The 19312-nt window shown below is 40.7% G+C and overlaps 1 protein-coding gene across 1 annotated transcript; it reads right to left on the minus strand.

The window, feature by feature from the left end:
- Positions 1–540: 540 nt before the first annotated feature.
- Positions 541–18692, minus strand: LOC143555481 (E3 ubiquitin-protein ligase SP1-like). Its single transcript, XM_077045018.1, has 9 exons — positions 18603–18692; positions 18455–18507; positions 17089–17195; positions 16916–17011; positions 15891–16007; positions 15752–15817; positions 5330–5442; positions 2443–2535; positions 541–650 (listed from the first exon to the last, which is right to left on the minus strand). The coding sequence occupies exons 1-9, from the start codon at positions 18677–18679 to the stop codon at positions 599–601; spliced, it is 774 nt and encodes a 257-aa protein (XP_076901133.1). The 5' UTR covers positions 18680–18692; the 3' UTR covers positions 541–598.
- Between the last annotated feature and the right edge of the window lie 620 nt (positions 18693–19312).

Raw genomic sequence — 19312 nt, forward strand, 5'->3', positions numbered from 1 at the left:
ATAAAGTGTTACGTTTCAGACAATATTTATGAGCTAACATGTCGCAAGGCGAGTGTGTGGTTTTAACGGTATTGCCATGAAACACGGCTCCCAAATACCAGTTACATAATATTTCTCTTTCTTTTTTATTTTTCATTTAAAAACAAAGCTATTAACTGTTTTTTCGTAATGCAACATCAAACGAGTAACCGGTGTCAATGCACGCATAACGTGACATTGGACACTTGTAATCAACAATACACACACAACCCTTTTCAATACGCACGTAATCTGACGCGTAGTTTTTTCTTTTAAATTTCTTGTGAGTTTTGTGCAATTGTTTTAATCTAGCTCGTTTGGATCCGGACCCGTCCCAACCCGAACTAGAATAACCCTTTCTTGAATCAACCAGTTCTATCCCGAACCGGTTTTGACCCGTGACCCGAACCCGCCCGACTCGTCCAGTGTGCAAGTCCTAGTTATAACTTATAAAATACATAAGATCATGTATATGTTTTATAATACATAGTTAAGTTAACTGTCATTTCAAACAAAAAAGTTACGTTACCCCATTTTGACCTAAACTCATTCTAACCCAACCCGACGCCACCGCTACATATCAAGCATTGTCTGGAGTTGTTCTTTGGGCTGAAGCATCAGCATCAAGAACCCTGAATAACAAAAACAATATTGGTTTCAATTCAATGAATCAAATGAACAAAATATGAACATCATTTTATGCATATTATTGCATACATAGTTGTCACAATGCCACATGGCAGTAGCCAAACACTAGGATGCCAATAAGCACAAATATACCAATAATTTATTATTATTATTATTATTATTATTATTATTATTATTATTATTATAAAAAGAATTTAATTAATATAGAAAAGTAGTGTTTACATAATCACAATTATTACATTGCCCTATACAACATAAAGCTTTTTTACAACCATGTAAGTTTATTTGAACTCGGGTTGTTTAAAAAGTTCATGACTCGTGACACTCTTGAAAATAGCTTGAATCTAAACAAGCCGGGTCGGGTCGATTTCTAAACGAGCCAAGCTCGTGGTTTGTTTAGATTAAACACTAAATTTTAATATAAAAAATAACAATAGCATACCAAAATAAGAAAAAATCAAAATAATACATATATTATGCCACACGATCTTAAAAACATTAGAAAAAAAGTTATAGATAGTTTATAAATTTTATATAAAATGATGTTAAAAATTATATTCCTGTCTTTTATATATCAATATCTGTTAAAAAAAATCAACGAGCTCGAGCTTTAAAAGAGCTGAGTTAAAGCTTGATTTTTCAGCTCGACAAAGTAAACAAGTTAGGGATGTTCACAAGCCGAGCCGAACCGAGCGAAGGCTTGCCGTTGCTTGGCTCGTTTAAAATCGAACCGAATCGAACGGCTGAAATTCGAACTGATCGAAAACCGAAACGAGCCAAAAATCGAATCGAGCATTTTTCGATCGAACATCGAGCGATTTCGAGCATTATTTATTTCTTTTTCACTTTAAAATTTTCAATAAAAACAAATTTGAAGGTTGTAAATAATATGTTTTATAAATAAACTAGTAGTTTTTAGACAAACGTGTAATAGATTGTAAATTTTTATTGAAAACAAGTTTGAAGTGAGATATAATGATCATGTAAACAAACTTCTAATATTCTAAAAATTTGAAGCGAACAAATAAAACTATAAAATTGACTGAATATGAAAATTTAGAGGGATAAAAATAATTGTAAACTTATACTTATGTGTTTTGTCTATATATTAATATATTTGTTCATATATAATTATATATAAAATAAATTAAAAAGATTTGTGCCGAACCGAACCGAGCAGACCTTTACTCGTTGCTTGGCTTGTTTACAAACTGAATCGAGCAGAGTGGCTCGTTTTCAATCGACCGAAAAAACGTGCGAGCATTTTCCAAGCGAGCGGCGAGCGAGTTCGAGCGACGAGCGGTTTGGACGGCCCTAAAACAAGTCGAGCTCGAGCCAGCTCGTTTAAGTTCAAGCTCAAGCCCGAACTCGCCCTGGCTCAACTCAATCACAGCCCTGGCTTTGAACTATTCACATTATAGTAAGATCTTATATGGATGTTAAACACTAAATTTTTATTATAAAAAATAACAATAGCATACCAAAATAAGAAAAAATCAAAATAATACATATATTATGCCACGCGATCTTAAAAACATTAGGAAAAAATTATAAATTCTCTAGTTTATAAATTTTATATCAAATGATGTTAAAAATTATATTTTTGTTTTTTATATATCAATATATGTTAAAAATAAAAATTAACGAGCTTGAGCTTGAGCTCGGCTCGAGCTTTAAACGAGCTAAGTTAAAGCTTGATTTTTCAACTCGATAAAGTAAACGAGCCGAGCTTGATCCAGCCCATTTAAGAGCATATTACAATCAAATAAAAACTACCTTATATTAACATCCCAGTGAGGATTTATGACTTGAAAAACAATCAAACAAAAACCAAATGCAGCAAAACCCATTGAAGCATACTTAAACCACCTGAAAAACAGCAACGAGTCAGTAAAAATGTAACACCCCGACCAAAGGCGGCGGAACATGCCGGGGTGCAACGTGATTGGACAAATACACAAGACACTATTTAAAGTGACAATATTTATTCAACTCATTTTATTTCAACAAATCAATAACAACACATCTCGTTCATATAAACAAATAGCATTCATATTGTTCGTTTTACTAATACCCTAATAGTCTTAGTAACGTTTTCCATCAAGCACTCGAGTCAACAAAAGTCAAACCTGTAACATTTCATAAAATAAAGTTTGCCAACACAAAGGTTGGTGAGCAATTCATAAGTTTGAGCATATAAGTATATAGTAATAAAAAGCCACAAAACTTGTATACAAAACAATAAATAAAAGCAACAACTTGGATAAATTGACAATCGCTAATAGAATTACGTTAGCGCCACCTAGCTACAAGGGGTTGCCAAGTAGTCTAGGATTTAATAGAATATCGTTAATTGCATTACGTTAACGACACCTTGCTACAAGGGGATGCCAAGTAGTCTAGGATTTATAAATTCAACCAACCGAAAGCAATAAACACAAATACATATAGCATAGAACACCAAATCAATCAAGTATTTAAGTAATGTATACAATCACGTTTGTGGGTTTAAGATTCAAGTAAATAAAGCATTTAGTTTGATAAGTATGAAATGTCACCCCAAAACGGAAGATGGAAAAAGGGGTAAGAAAGTACTCACCTCGATTGATGAATCGAGAAATAAATAGATAAATAAATGAAGCTCGAACGGTAAACGAATAGATCCGACTTGAAACGATAAACACCTTAGCTAAAATAAATAATGTAATATATATTAATGAACTTGAAACCATAATGAAACTATATTGGAAACATTGAACGTGAAGATTCGGTTGTAAATCGGATTATCGGTTAATTTGTTAATGGTTAGGGACTCGTACTTAAATGACAATTAAAATAAAATAAAATAATATTATTTTATTGAGCTTTTAAATAATTAACCAATATTAAATACAAGCAAGACGGATTTAAAACAAGGGTTCGGTTTTTATAAAAAGAAAGAATTGATAATAAAGTTTATAATAATATTATTAATGATAATAATAATTCTAAAAAGATGTGATAGATATATATATGTATATGTATATATAAGATAAAGATGTTAATAATAATAACAATAATTATTTTTAATAATTCTAATATAGTATAATAATTATAACAATAATTATTACTAATAATACTAATAATGATAGTAAAGAATAAAATCTTGGTATTAATTTTAGGTGTTGTTGATAAAAATAATAATAATAAGTAATGATATTGATAGTAAATAATGATACTATACTCGATGTCAGTTCGATTTCGAAACGAGTTCACAAAATAACTATATTAATATTATTGCTAGTAATTAATGATAAAGTATGATTTTTAATAGATAATAATAATATGACCTTTAATAATATTAATAACAATTTTAATAATAATAATAATCTTGTTAATAATAGTTTTAACTTCAATATTTATAATAATAATGATAATAATAGTAATATTAATAATAAATACCCATAATAGTAAACTTAACATATTAATACTAATAATAGTTTTTATATAGTAATGTTAGTATAAATAGTAATACAATTTATTAAAATAAAAATAACACCGAAACCGGACTAGGATTAGACTCGAACCCGAGACCTCTAGTTTAATAATTAACGTACAAATCAACCGAACCAAAATAACGATTGTTAACTTAAACCCATAAGAAAAATTATATTCATTACCTAGTTGTTCGTCTTTTACCCAAAATCAAACCAACACTATATCCAATCTAACTCGTTCAAAGTGTATAACCAAACATATATAACCGGTTATCAACAATCTCTATGCGAAAATAAACAATACCAAAACCCAAATTACTTATCTATTATTCTGTCCCAGAGTCGTGGCTCTATACCGGAGAGTAAACAAACCGAAACCGCCGGAGGTGAGAGAGAGAGCCGAAGAGAGTGAGAGACGCACAGAGAGAGAGAGAGAGATAGAAAACATGGGAGAGAGAGAGGTAGCGAGGGAGAGTGAGCCGGAGAGGGTGAGAGAACGGAGAGAGAGAGACGGGAGAGCTGCAGTGCCGTCGCGGCTTCTCGCCGGAATCCGGGTTCGCCAGAGTCCGGGTTCGCCGGAAAAACGCAAAAAACGGGAAAGAGGGCTGCCGGAACGCGAGGGGGAAAGGAGGGGTGGTGGTGATGGCAGTGGCGGAGGTCGCCGGTGGTCGCCGGTCGCCGGAAAACGGCGCCGGAAAAATCGGCAGAGAAGAGAGGATGCGGCTGTGTTTGTTTGCGATGTTTTAGGTTTAGGTTTTCTTTTTTTTTGTTATATATATATGACATATTTACAAAAACCACCCCTCAAGTTTCAATAAATGTTTAATATGAGTTTAAAGGTTTTCAAAGTTATAACGAGTTTACGAAAATCAGTTTCAACCCTCTATATTTTCTCAACGACACTATAATATGACAAAACATCGATTTATTGGTGATCGAAATATATAATATAATATTGTATAATAAATAAATAAAGTTCTAAAAAATGTTGAGTCGGGTTCACGTAATAAAAGTTTACAAAACGAAAACAACTCGAGACTCGAATTTGACGGATGTCACAAAAAAGAGATGCGATTAATAAGAAATATGAAAAAACTTCATATAGTTTGGGTTCAAGCATATTATTTATAATGCAATATGTAAACTAGTATGGTGAACAGATTAAATGCGGTTTAAAGAATTATTACATAGTCAGTTCCCCTTGATCTGCAATGAGCTTATCGATGGTTTCATGAGCGACGTAAAACGGGCCTTTGGCTGGTGGCTGTATCCAAACATCTCCAGTTTCATCTCTAAAAGCCTGTGAAGAGGTAGGTCCCAGCAGAGCCCAGTTGAACCCGCAAGACTCACCTTAAACAGGGAAGTCTGCGCAGAGACCAACTGGATCCGCAGAACCAACCATGCTCAGAGACGTGACGTCCTTACGCGCAGTACGCAAGCTGGTCCCGCAGGAAATGCCTCCCAATGGTGAAGGACTCCGCCTGTCCCCGCAGCCTCGGATACAAGCCATTAGGGAAGGCCACCCGCGCAGCATGACTACACGCACAAGGCACTTAGCTCTCGATCATTCAGTGTCACCTGAAGGAATGAGCCAAGCCGGGAGCAATCCCGCACAGAGGCGGGAGGGGGAATACTCCCGCCCAAATAAAGCCAGTCCGTATACTGAAGGATCTTTTACTGTACCTGACGAGGTATGGGCGAAAGATCTGATCAGAGATACGACAGCTCACTGATACAGTATGGCGAGCAGCATGCTCCTGTACTGTATCACTATTAGCCGCTGCCTACTCACCAACTACTGTCATACCACGTGCGTAGCCGGCAGTTGGTGGAAAGGGAATAGTACACAGCAGGCCTGGTCACTATCAGCCGCTGCCTACCCACCAACTACCAGCAGGGCACGTGCGTAGGCTACTGTTGATGAACAGGAACACTGTAGCAGCCGGCCATACCTCCTTGGAAACCTACCTTCGGCTATAAATACCCCAAATGGTATGATCATCTAAACACATTATTACATTACATTATCTTATATTATCAGAATATACCTGATATCTGCCCTAGCAATCTCTTAATATACTTTTATATTTAAAGAGCAATCTAGTCTGATTCTCACGCCGGAGGGTGGTCACAAGGAGGAACCTCCCCCTTCTCAGTGACGAGCTCACGGTGTCTGTTTTGCAGGTTATCAGAAGAACCATCTTCCAAGGGTCTAACCCCTCGTGGGAAACAGCTATCCAACCCCCAGGTTACCAGTAATCTGTCCGGGGTCCGGTTAGTGTTTCTTCATTGGCGCCATCCGTGCATAAAGCTAGAACTACAATTTTCTCCAGTTTTTTCAAACTTCTACAAAGATGGTTAGAGAAATTCCGGTAACCACAACCCCAACTACTAGGGGGAATACCGGCAACACAGTTTTTACGAACACTACCCCGGCTACCGAAGCCGGGGCAAGTGAAGTAAATTTTACGAACACTACCCCACTTACCAAAGCTGGGGCAAGTGCAGTAAATGATCGCCTACTGGGATCCACCGATACCCAGTTTGAGAAACGAAGACTCCCCCGCCAGACTCTCGATGAAGTTAAGGCATGGGCGGAGGCACGACAAAAGGAATTCCAGGCTGAGTTGGACGAACGCTTGCGTTCCGTGCAACAGGCCGACGAATTCGAGTACTGGGAGGATGACTCGGAGGAATCCGACTCCGACGCGAACCCTCGCCATAGGGCAAAAGGGAAGCGTAAGGAAACGGAATCCCAACCGAAAAGGCATTTTGGACAAGCCTTCAAACCAAAAAGCACAGGTGGAAGTCCACGAGACTTCTCAAAAACGTTCAGACCAAACGTTGCAAATGCAGGAATGTCCAAGTTTGCAAGGGACATTGCGGAAGCAATCGCCCCAAAGAGTGCCAAACAAATGCCTAACATAGGCACATATGACGGTTTATCTGATCCAGACGATCATTTGAACAGGTTCATAGCGGGGGCAACCGTCAGCAATTGGACGGAACCCACGTGGTGCTACATGTTCCAAATGACGCTTGTTGGGGCTGCTAGAGCTTGGTTTGATCGTCTACCGGTCAACCACATCTCGACTGGGCAGACTTCCAACAGAAGTTTAGCCAACACTTCAGCCAGCAACGGAAGTATACCGAGGAGCAATGGACAATCCTCAAATGCATACGAGAGGAAGATGAATCTCTGCCAAACTTCATCACTCGCTTCAACTCAAAGAAGCTAAGTTTGGGCAATATCAGCGAAGATCTTGTTCGCGCATCCAGGGCGCACATGACCCAGAGCTCATCCGCACCCTAACGGGTAAAGATGGCATGCCATCCACATGGGATGGCATCATGACAGCAGCAAAACGCTATGCGGAAACGGAGAAGCAACTGGGTAAAGATCTCCCACAGAGCACAAACCTCTACACCCAGAGGACGAAAGAGGACAACCTCCTCACAGCCCGACTAAATAAAAAACGAAAGCTAGGCATTTGGCAGTCAAGGGTAAACTTTGACACCTCATCCGGCTTGCAACATCGGTTGGGCGGAAGGGATAATGTACAGCCGCACCGAAACTCCAGATGGACGCCACTCACCAAAAGCGTCACTGAGATATTCGCCACTGAAGAGCTCCCGTGGCCAAAACCTCCGATAATCCGACATCGTCACGATGCTGATCGGAGCAAATACTGTGACTTTCACAAGACAAAGGGCCACAACACTGAAGAATGCATAGATGTAAAAGACATGGTCGAAGCATTTGTCAGAGATGGGACGCTCGCGCACCTCGTGGCGCAATAAAGGCTGAGCAGGCGGATGCGTGTAGAACCCCAGCTGGGGAAAACGAATAAAAATTCCAGCTTCAACATTGAGACTACATGCTGCGTAAAGAACGAGATCCCGAACCAGGTGCGTATCGGCTCGATGGCGCTCCCATCCCAACATGGAAGGGAGCTCATTTACACAGTTTGCATGTAAATCAATTCCAATTTGTAAAGAAAAGGCCAAGAGCCACTTCTAATGGAAATGATTCTCTTTAAGAACATCGAAGCTGATGATTTTACATTTATACTTTTCTGAACACTAATATGCCGGTTTTCACCGCATAATTACGTGAGGTCATTGCATGGGAAGGCGGTCCTACCCGCACGAACCCAAAACGTGACAAACCTTCACGCATGTCAGTTGAAGGGGAAGAGTTCAATTATCCCATTAAATGAAAGTGCCGGTCTATCCGCATGAATCATGAAAGGAAACTGAATAACCACCTATCAACAACCGCGCGTCGAACGATTAAACTATGCAACACTGGTGACGGCATTCACATTACGTGAATTCGTTGCGTGGGAAGGCGGTCCTACCCGCACGAACCCAATAACGTGGCAAACCTTCACGCAGGTCAGTTGAAGGAAAAGTTCAATTCTCCCATTAAATGAAAGTGCCGGTCTATCCGCATGAATCATGAAAGGAAACTGAACACTAACCTATCGACAACCGCGCGTCGAATGGTCCAAAACAAAATTCTTAAAAGGATAAGGAAAACCTACACGCAGGTCAGATAAGGGTAAAGTTTTGCCATCCTACTAAGTGCAAGTGACGGTTCTACCCGCACAATCACGAAAGAGGAAGCAAAACATCACACCTATTATCAACCACGTTCAAAGGTTAACTTATCCTCAAAGGATGAGGAAAACCTACACGCAGGTCAGATAAGGGTAAAGTTTTGCCATCCTACTAAGTGCAAGTGACGGTTCTACCCGCACAATCACGAAACAGGAAACAAAACTTCACACCTATTATCAACCACGTTCAAAGGTTAACTTATCCTCAAAAGGTGAGGGAAACCTACACGCAGGTCAGATAAGGGCAAAGTTTTGCCATCCTACTAAGTGCAAGTGACGGTTTTACCCGCACAATCACGAAAGAGGAAGCAAAAACTCTAATCCATTATCATCCACGTTCAAAGGTTAACTTATCTTAATGCCTTAGAAATTTCGAAAAGGAAAACCTACACGCAGGTCAGATGAAGGCTAAAGTTTAGCCATCCTACCAAGTGCAAGTGACGGTTCTACCCGCACAATCACGAAGGAGGAAGCGAAACTTTAACCCATTATCAACCACGTTCAAAGGTTCTTATTCTAAACACTTGAAAAATTGCTAATTTAAACTAAGTATGCAAGTCATAAGTTTATAAAGCAAGGAACCCAAAGAAGGAAATAACAATCTTATACGCAAAAAGATTTATATTTCACAAATTAACTATTACAAGAATGGCCGGGTAACTACCCGCCTAAAAGAATAAAACTATACAAGTCATCTTAGCAATGGGAAGGGATCTTCAGGATCAAGCTTCAGGGCCGCTTCCACTTGGACCCGCTCCGTCAGAAGAACGGGGTGGTTCGAGGAACGCTTTGAGGACAGCTAACCCATCATCAGCAGCAGCTACTTCGTCCACCTTTTCCACCACTGGATGCGGGAAGGCGGCGTATTGGTTCAATGCTTGGTCATAAATGGCTTCGGTATCCACATCGAACAAAGGGAAGTTGGAAGGCGGGACGCCTTTCTCAACAAACCCTAGACCAAGCAGGAAGCCGGCCTTTTCCCCATCCTCATGAGAAGCGTTGAGGGCTGCGGTCATAGCATCATCGTAAGAGGTCTCTGAAAAGACCCGACGCACAACCTACAAAGAAAACACAAGTATTAAAACCTTTTCTTACAAAAGAAAAGCGTGAAGATAAAACTAAACATACCTGAGGCAACGCTTCTCGAAGAAGCCATTGGAGGGCAGCTTGAGCTTCGTTATGGGCGCGTTCGGCTTCGCTCTTGTTAAGGTTGGCAAGTAAAACTTCCTTTGCGGCAGCCTCTTCGACGCCCTTAAGTTTCCGCTCGGTGTGGTCAAGCACCCCCCTCTGGTCCAGGATTTCCTGGAGTTTCTTGGCATCTTCCATTGCCAAGGCATCATGAGCGCGTTGGAGAGCCTCTAATTTGGCCTTGAGCTCCTCATTCTCCACACGCAAAGGCTCAGCAACGGCTTCAGCCTTGGCAGCCCTCTCGGTTGCGTTTTGCGCAGTCTCCCTGGCCAGCCGAAGCTGTTCATTCACAGCTTGGGCAGCCTTGGAGCGGGCCTCGAGTCGCGCCTGAACTTCAACCTCGAGGGCCTTGAAGGCCTTCTCCTTGTCGGCGGCAGCTGCCGCCAGCTGTTGGTTCTCCTCCCGAAGAGCACGCGCCTCAGATACGTCCTTGGCGCGAGCTGCTTTCAACTTGTCGTTTTCACGACAAAGCAGCTCGACGCGTGGCTGCATCCGGGCCTGGAGAACCCGAAGCTCATTGGTTAGCCTACCCTCCTGGTAGCTAGCCATGGCTTCCCCCAACGCACCATGAGGAGCAGCGTGGCGAGCCCAGTCCACGCACTCCACAGGGGTACGAAGGGTTGTTCCTCGGCGTATGTTCCATCGCGGAACATACACTTCATTGGAATCCGACACTGCAAAAGAAACAAAGGCAGTAAGGAAAAGATGATAAAAAACAAGGGAAAAAGAAAGGAACCCTACGCACCTGTAGGGTCAATGACAGGCCGATAGCCACCAAGCCCATCACCTGAACCTAAAGGAAATCCATCCAACAGGTCAGGCAGACGGGAAGGTGGCAAAGATCGGCGGGAAGCCCTGCGCGTACCTGATGGTCCGGCCGTCGGTGCCGGTGGCGCGGGCATGGTGGCAGCCGCCGTGGTCGCCGTTGTGGTCGCCGCCGTGGTCGCCGCCTCGTAGTCAGCAGCAGCAGTAACCGCCGGCTCTGTGAAGGATGCTGTAAAAATCGCACTCACGGCCGGCGGGGACGTCATCTCAGCTGGAACAGTCTGCTCAGGAGCAACTGAACCAGCGGAAGCAGGCGCGGTCACCTGGGTCGATGCCTCAGGTAGGCTGACCAAGCCTACCGTCATTGGCGGAAGGGTACTCCTCTGCGCTTCACCCCGGAATGCGTCAACATCCACGCCTGCACAAAGAAGAAAGTGTTAGATAAATTTATGAAGTGATAAATCTACAGACACTATGATTGTACTTACGGGTTTTCTTGACCCTGAACGTACGGACGGGCGGGGAGGAACCCGATGGAGCCGGCCTCTTGGTACCGGTCACCGTCGTCTTCGTTGGTTCTCCGGAGGTAACGGTCGTAGCCTCCGGAGCAGTGGTCTTCTCACCACCGGGCTTCCCCGCCACTTCTTCACTATCTGACTCCGAGTCAGATAGAACCACTGGATCAGCTGTGGAGGCCTTCTCCTTCCCCTTCACGCCGGCAGCAGCCTTCTTCTTCCGCACCAACGGAGGAGCATCTGAGGATTCCTCAGAAGAAGACGGGTCAGGAATTCCAGCAGCGGGTACAGCATTGAGGGATTGAGGAAAGAATATCGCCTTACCTGGCCGCCGGTGGCTCAGGATCTCGTGGCCCAGCGGATAGACCTCCACAAACCGATCCGCCGTTTGCTCCAGGATGGGCAACTCGCCCTCGTCCAGAGCACGAGTACCCATCCGCGCAGGACCGTCGGTTTCCCGCGGGTACAGAAGCGACTCCAAATCATTTCCCTCTGAAAGAATAAATAGTTAGAAGACAAACGCGTATCAAAAAGAAAGTCTAAGACATACCATAGGGAATAGAGTTCAAACCGTATTCGAGAAGGATGGGAACCTGAGACGCATCCTTCCACACCCGGCTCATCCCTAACATGACCATCCCGGACTCCGCAAACCGGTAAACCGGAGATTGGATCCGGGATATCTTCGAAAACCATTCCGCCTCCTGGTAGTTGGGGGCGTGAAGGCTCGGTATCGCTTGGCCATTTTTAAACTTCATGGCAAGGGGGATGGCGCGGGCAGAAATGTAGAAGAATTCCTGCTTCCACGCGCGAAGACTGCGCTCGGTGTCGCAAATCTTCAGACCCTTAATACGGGTCGTCAAGGTGTACCACCCCTGGATGCACCTCCAGGTATAGAAGGTCATCAGGCGGTCCACATGGGGCTCGATGCCCAAAATCCGGCACACCCACTCAAAATGGCGAATCTTGGCGATCGCCATGGGGTGCAGCTCGGTCAAATGAACACCGTGCCTCTCAAGGACACGGTAAACAAATTTTGTCAATGGGAATCTAAGATTCCCATAGACAAAAAATGCAGCATAAACCCCGATCTTGCCTCTGGGGGCATCGTACACGGTCTGGTGGGATTCAGGAAACTCAGGCTCGAGATGATCGAGCATGAACTTCCTGACAACATACCGGTACTGATCGCCGGGCAGAGCACACTGGCACTCGCCAGCAGTACCCCTGTCGTCAGCTATAGCTTCAGCATCACGAGAAGACATCTTGCAGAGGAAGAAGAGAACGATTTCGAGAGAATGCTCGATTGAATAAAAGAGTATTCGCCGGAAATCGCCTTAAAGATGAAGAGAAGAGTGAAAAGTGTGAATTGCAAATAACCCTCTCCCCCTTTATATAGTAATCGCAATTAATGCGGTGAATTTAATGCGGAGGAGAGAGAAATCGAATGTGCAATGAAACTATGACACGTGGCAAAAAGCAAGCTGGCAACAGCTGTTGAAAGGACGTGTGCTAGTAATTTCGCGGCCACGCGCCCGAAAAATCGCGCCCACGCGCCTGAAAAAGCGACTGGAATGACCATGTTCTGTCACGTCACCATAACTTCCTGCACGTCCTGACACAGTCAGAGGAAACCGTCGCACGACGTTTCAGAGGTTTGGACTGTTCTGATCTTTTCACCAACTCTTCGAATTTCAAAATTCAAAATTCGAAAATATTAAAAAGTAAGCGGGAAAATACCCCTTTACCCCTTGGCAAACAAGTAACCGTAAGACGGCTGCAGGTACAGTGTAAAGGCAAAACCCTTCACATACCTAGCACCCGCAGGAAATTGAAGCCAAATAAACCTTGGCAAACAAGTAACCGTAAGACGGATGCGGGTACAGTGTAAAGGCAAAACCCTTCACATACCGAGCACCCGCAGAGAATTGAAGCCAAGTACCTCGGCAACCAAGTAACTATAAGACGGCTGCGGGTACAGTGTTCAGGCAAAACCCTTCACATACCTAGCACCCGCAGGGAATTGACGCCAGGAATACCTTGGAAGTAACCGTAAGACGAGCGCAGGTACAGTGTTAAGGCAAAACCCTTCACATACCTAGCGCTCCGCTGGGAATTGAAACCAAGAAGGATCTTCTGGGCAATGCTTGCGGAAACGGAAATAACATCCCCGCATAGCGGGAACGTCGAGAACTACGTTGTTTGAAGCTCCAGGATGGAATTGGTGGTCTTAACATAATTGATCACTATGTTCAAAACTACCAAAACCACATGGAAAATCCATACAACTGGGACTCAATGCTCCTGACTTGCGAGGAAGTTACAGACCTACCCGCATCATACCCAAAGACCAAGCAGGAAACTCGGGCATTTCTGCAAGTGACAAGGACTTCCGCGGAAAGAATCCCCATGGAAAACCTTACAAAACCCTTTTCAAAACCCTTTGCTCAAGTCCAAAAGTTCACCTCACTTTATTAAACACTCATGAGAAGAACATTGGACTGGGGGGACTTGAAGAGGTAGGTCCCAGCAGAGCCCAGTTGGACCCGCAAGACTCACCTTAAACAGGGAAGTCTGGGCAGAGACCAACTGGATCCGCAGAACCAACCATGCTCAGAGACGTGACGTCCTTACGCGCAGTACGCAAGCTGGTCCCGCAGGAAATGCCTATCAATGGTGAAGGACTCCGCCTGTCCCCGCAGCCTCGGATACAAGCCATTAGGGAAGGCCACCCGCGCAGCATGACTACACGCACAAGGCACTTAGCTCTCGATCATTCAGTGTCACCTGAAGGAATGAGCCAAGCCGGGAGCAATCCCGCACAGAGGCGGGAGGGGGAATACTCCCGCCCAAATAAAGCCAGTCCGTATACTGAAGGATCTTTTACTGTACCTGACGAGGTATGGGCGAAAGATCTGATCAGAGATACGACAGCTCACTGATACAGTATGGCGAGCAGCATGCTCCTGTACTGTATCACTATTAGCCGCTGCCTACTCACCAACTACTGTCATACCACGTGCGTAGCCGGCAGTTGGTGGAAAGGGAATAGTACACAGCAGGCCTGGTCACTATCAGCCGCTGCCTACCCACCAACTACCAGCAGGGCACGTGCGTAGGCTACTGTTGATGAACAGGAACACTGTAGCAGCCGGCCATACCTCCTTGGAAACCTACCTTCGGCTATAAATACCCCAAATGGTATGATCATCTAAACACATTATTACATTACATTATCTTATATTATCAGAATATACCTGATATCTGCCCTAGCAATCTCTTAATATACTTTTATATTTAAAGAGCAATCTAGTCTGATTCTCACGCCGGAGGGTGGTCACAAGGAGGAACCCCCCCTTCTCAGTGACGAGCTCACGGTGTCTGTTTTGCAGGTTATCAGAAGAACCATCTTCCAAGGGTCTAACCCCTCGTGGGAAACAGCTATCCAACCCCCAGGTTACCAGTAATCTGTCCGGGGTCCGGTTAGTGTTTCTTCAGCCTGCATTTTGAGACAAAACAAAAAAAATATACATATGAAGTTTTAGACATAAAACAAAACCAAACTTATTGACATGAAATCTCAAAAAAAAGATTTTAAGAAACAGTTACAAATATTATTAACAATATTAAAGGAGCAGTTGAGTGCAGTCATTAGTTTATGACAAATTTTGTTGATTTTTTTTTTTTTGTTTTTTTGGGTTTATTACACCAATGAGTTTATTGATGAGGTATTATGTCTTGTTTGGGTTATTGAATATTTTTAATTTTTTTTTGTATATAACTTTTATCGCTATACATAAAATTAGGGGCGGAAATTGCTGACACGACACGAACCCGACGCGAAAAAAAGGTATTAACACGACCCGTTTAAAAAACGAGTTGGGTTTGGGTTGACCCGTATAAAAACGGGTTGGCTAGAACTTTTATAATTATATTTTTATTTATGTTTTTTCCTTTTTTAATTTTTTTTCATTTTAATAATATTAAGAAAAATATTCATTTTACTCATTTACTCTAGTGACTCTAAATTATATCATTTTTTAAAATTTTAAATGGGTAAACGAGTCGTGTTTGGGTCGACCGGAATTTATGTGTGTACGGGTCAGGGTCGAAATCTTTGACACGAATAGTACTTTTGGTCGCATTCGGGTTATACATTTCAACCGACTAACCTGACACGATTGACACCCTTACATATAAGGTCAAACAAACAATAACAAAAAGGTTTTCTTTTTAATTAATTTTTATGGCTAGCGTATATAATAATAACAATAGTAGTAGTAGTAGCAGTACTAATAATATACTATGTTATTTTTTTTTAAAAAAAAGGTGCATGAAAGTGGGCTTAGCATTGGAGAGAAAATGGAGTGTTTGAAGAATCATTAGAAATCTAATGTGACAGCTGATGTAACACGTTTATGGGCGTTCAAACTTGATGCATTCAAGATTCTCTTCAAGAATATAATGTACAAATAAACCGAAAAAAGAAGAGTTTCTCAGTAGTATAAAAACAACATACCTCACCAACAACCGTTAATCGAGTGCCTATCGGTAGAACAAATTCAACTCGCTTAACTCCAAGAATCTTCATAACAATAAAAAATAAATTACATAAGCCATAACTAAAATATGAATGTTAATAAATCAAGAATCCTTACTTGGAGACTTGAATCATGTGATCTTCCTGAATCCTCATACACTGAACTTCCAACATCTAATAACAAACCGGCAACGCCACTAGCTCTGACGACTTTTACACGAGCAGTTCCATCATCCTAATACAAAATTAAGACGTTTTGGTTTTAAATAATTTTTAAAATATGTAACGCATAGTACAACCGACAATGCATGTTGAGGAAAGACAGTGGTCTTCGAAGCATAAAATCACATGTGAACTTTTAATGCATTTAAATATTCACATTTTTTAGTAACTTTTGTTAAATTAAGTAATACTTACAAGTTTCCTCCGTATATTATTTTTTATTTTAATTTTAAACCCAACTTCTCTCCACGGTTTTTAAATAACCATCATCCTAATACAAAATTAAGACGTTTTACTTTTAAATAATTTATAAAATATGTAACACATGGTACAACCGACAATGCATATTGAAGAAAGACAGTATGGTCTTCGAAGCATAAAATCCCATGTGAACTTTCAATTCATTTAAAATATTTACATATTTTTAATACTTTTGTTAAATTAAATAATACTTACAAGTTTCCCCCATGTATTATTTTTTATTTTAATTTTAAACCGACTTCCCTCCACGTTTTTTAAACGACCATAATTTTTTCATACGTTAATATTTTCTTTTTTTAAAAAGTTGTACCATAAAGGCAAACATTTTATTCTCTTTAAATTGAGTATTTTTTTCAACTAAAAAAATAACATGTTACATATGGTGTTCACGGTCTGGTTTTGACGATTTTTAAGTTAAACATGTGAGCCAAACCGTAATTAACGATTTTTTGTCATCGAATCTGAACCATTGAAAATTGGAACCTAAAGTTAAAGAGAAAAACCAACCGTGAAACACAACTGATGACCGGTTTAAGCAAAAGGTTGTGTCATCATATTTTTTTGTCATATTTTGAACAAAAACAAAAATTTGTGTTATCATATATTCATATTTAAATGATGTTTAAAGAAAAACATTTTCGCAGATGAAGCATGGCTCACCAAGTACCAAGGGACTGTTTTACGCGTTGATAACACGCCGGTATAGTTTTTATCCCACGAACGTTCTTCGTTTTTTTCCAAAATAAGTTGTTTTACCTGAAAATGGTAATAGATGACAATGACAATAATAACAAAGGTAAAATAACAAATAATAATATTAACAGAGTCTTTACCTCTTCCTGCACAATTACTCCTTGCATATCGCGATATTTGCAGTTAATCGGAGTGTCTGAACCGACTTTACCAGATATCGCCACGACAGAAGGCAACACTTTGTTTGCTGAAATGACAAGAACACAGTTTTGATCAATCATATATATACCACAGTTTTTTCACTCTCTTATAATGTTTACAAACATACAGTTATGTGTAAGTAGTTTGTCATTTTGAAATATTTAAAAATGCCAAAAAAAATAAATAAATAAAATTGTGTGCATTGGCTTATTGGCCTACAATGCATGGGAAGTGTTATCAAATAGTTAATACTAAAAAGAAAAATTAATCAACACAAAAGTGAAAGAAAATGTAAAATTGTCTAACATATTTGTAACTTTAATTTAGGGTTGTTCAAAAAGCTCGCTTAGATTTAGCACGGAAAAAGCTAGCTCGATTTGAAACAGAGTCAAGCCGAGCTTGCTCAATTAGAAAGCGAGTTTAGCTCGGGTCAGTTCGTAACGAATCGCACTGGCTCGGTTTGGCTCCAATTATATTACATTTGATATAGTTATATGTATGTAATATATTATTGAAATTGTTTAAAAAGAGGTGGAATACATCCCTCCTAAATCCCACTCAAATCACAAGTTGGTTCGGATGCTAATGATCTTATTTTTAATCTGTTTTATAAGATTATATATTGATTTTAACTTATTTTGTATTAAGCTGAACTCGTTATATATTTTGTATTCGGTTGAATACGTTATGAACTAATTTTGTATTTGGTTGAAGTTAAATAGTTAATACCATTAAAAAAAACTGAACCAAATCGACAGAGCCGAGCCAGCTCGGTGCTCGAGCTAAACTTTCAGCTCGATTTTAAAACCGAGTCGAGTCAACTCGGTTTAAAACCAAGCCGATCTCGAGCTCAAACTTTCAGCTCGGTTTAAAACCAAGCCGATCTTGAGCTCAAACTTTCAGCTTGGTTTTAAAACCGAGCCGAGACAACTCGGTTTAAAACCAAGCCGAGCTCGAGCTCAAACTTTCAGCTTGGTTTTAAAAATTAAAATCGAGCCGAAACTTTCAGCTCGGTTTAAAACCAAGCCGATCTCAAGCTCAAACTTTCAGCTTGGTTTTAAAACCGAGCCGAGCCAACTCGGTTTAAAACCAAGCCGAGCTCGAGCTCAAAGCCTCAAACTTTCATATTTGTTTTAAAACCGAGCCAAGCCAGCTCGTTTAAAACCAAGTCGAGCTCGAGCTCCAACTTTCAGCTCGATTTTAAAACCGAGCCAAGCCTGATCTCAAACTTTCAGCTCGTGAACAACCCTGCTTTAATCCGATTAACATTTTGCACAAAACTAGAAGCGAAATCGAATAACTAACCCAAATCTCTCAGTTTTTCCACTCGGGTTACCGATTTGAGAGCCTCTACAGCCCTAAACACATAAAATCAAACAATAACAATAACAAACTAAACATACATTTTAGAACTAAATAAATAATAAAATGTAACAAGGAATAATAATATTACTTTTCATTATTTCTGCCTAGTAAATATAAAGCAGCAGCACCTAAACAACAACTAATTCCACCCACAAGACCAGCCATTGGAAACCTATGTTAAGTTAATATATGTTTCATGTAACAACAAAACAAATAAATATAATGTCTACTACACGTGAAGCTTCTCAACTAAGGAAAGAAAGTGTTTTTCATTGGGAGTTGACACTTAAATAATTAATATTAATAATGCCAACAATATATTATTATTCCATGCCTTGGAGAGCAAGGAAAAGGACAATAAATTTGATTGGCTAAATGTTATTCCATGTTTTTAACTTGATGGGAATAAATTAAAGAATGTGTGGGAATAAAAGGATGTTATATTCGGACGTCATGCTATGGTATCTTACTTGTATATGTTTGTACGATCTATATAGACATTGTGTGTTAAACATTTGGATAGAAGTTTCATGCCGTCTTTGAAAATCATGAAAAATTTTAGGTCGAATGTAAAAAAAAATAAAATTAGGCCTTAAAATTAGTTGAGTAATTGGGTTTTAACACTAAGAATACATATTATTTTTCAAATATATATATATAAGTCTATATATACTAAGAAAAAATTAGTTGAGATCAATATATAATTTTTAATATAAAAAATCGAAAGGATGTCGAGCCGGGAATGGTCGACTACCCAGCCGGCCAGCTCCACCTCATAGCCGGACTTGAAAGTTTAGA

Source organism: Bidens hawaiensis, unplaced genomic scaffold (genome assembly GCF_021521415.1).
Source record: "Bidens hawaiensis isolate Kalapana, Puna unplaced genomic scaffold, B.hawaiensis_p1.1 tig00018136_1, whole genome shotgun sequence".
NCBI lineage: Eukaryota > Viridiplantae > Streptophyta > Magnoliopsida > Asterales > Asteraceae > Bidens > Bidens hawaiensis.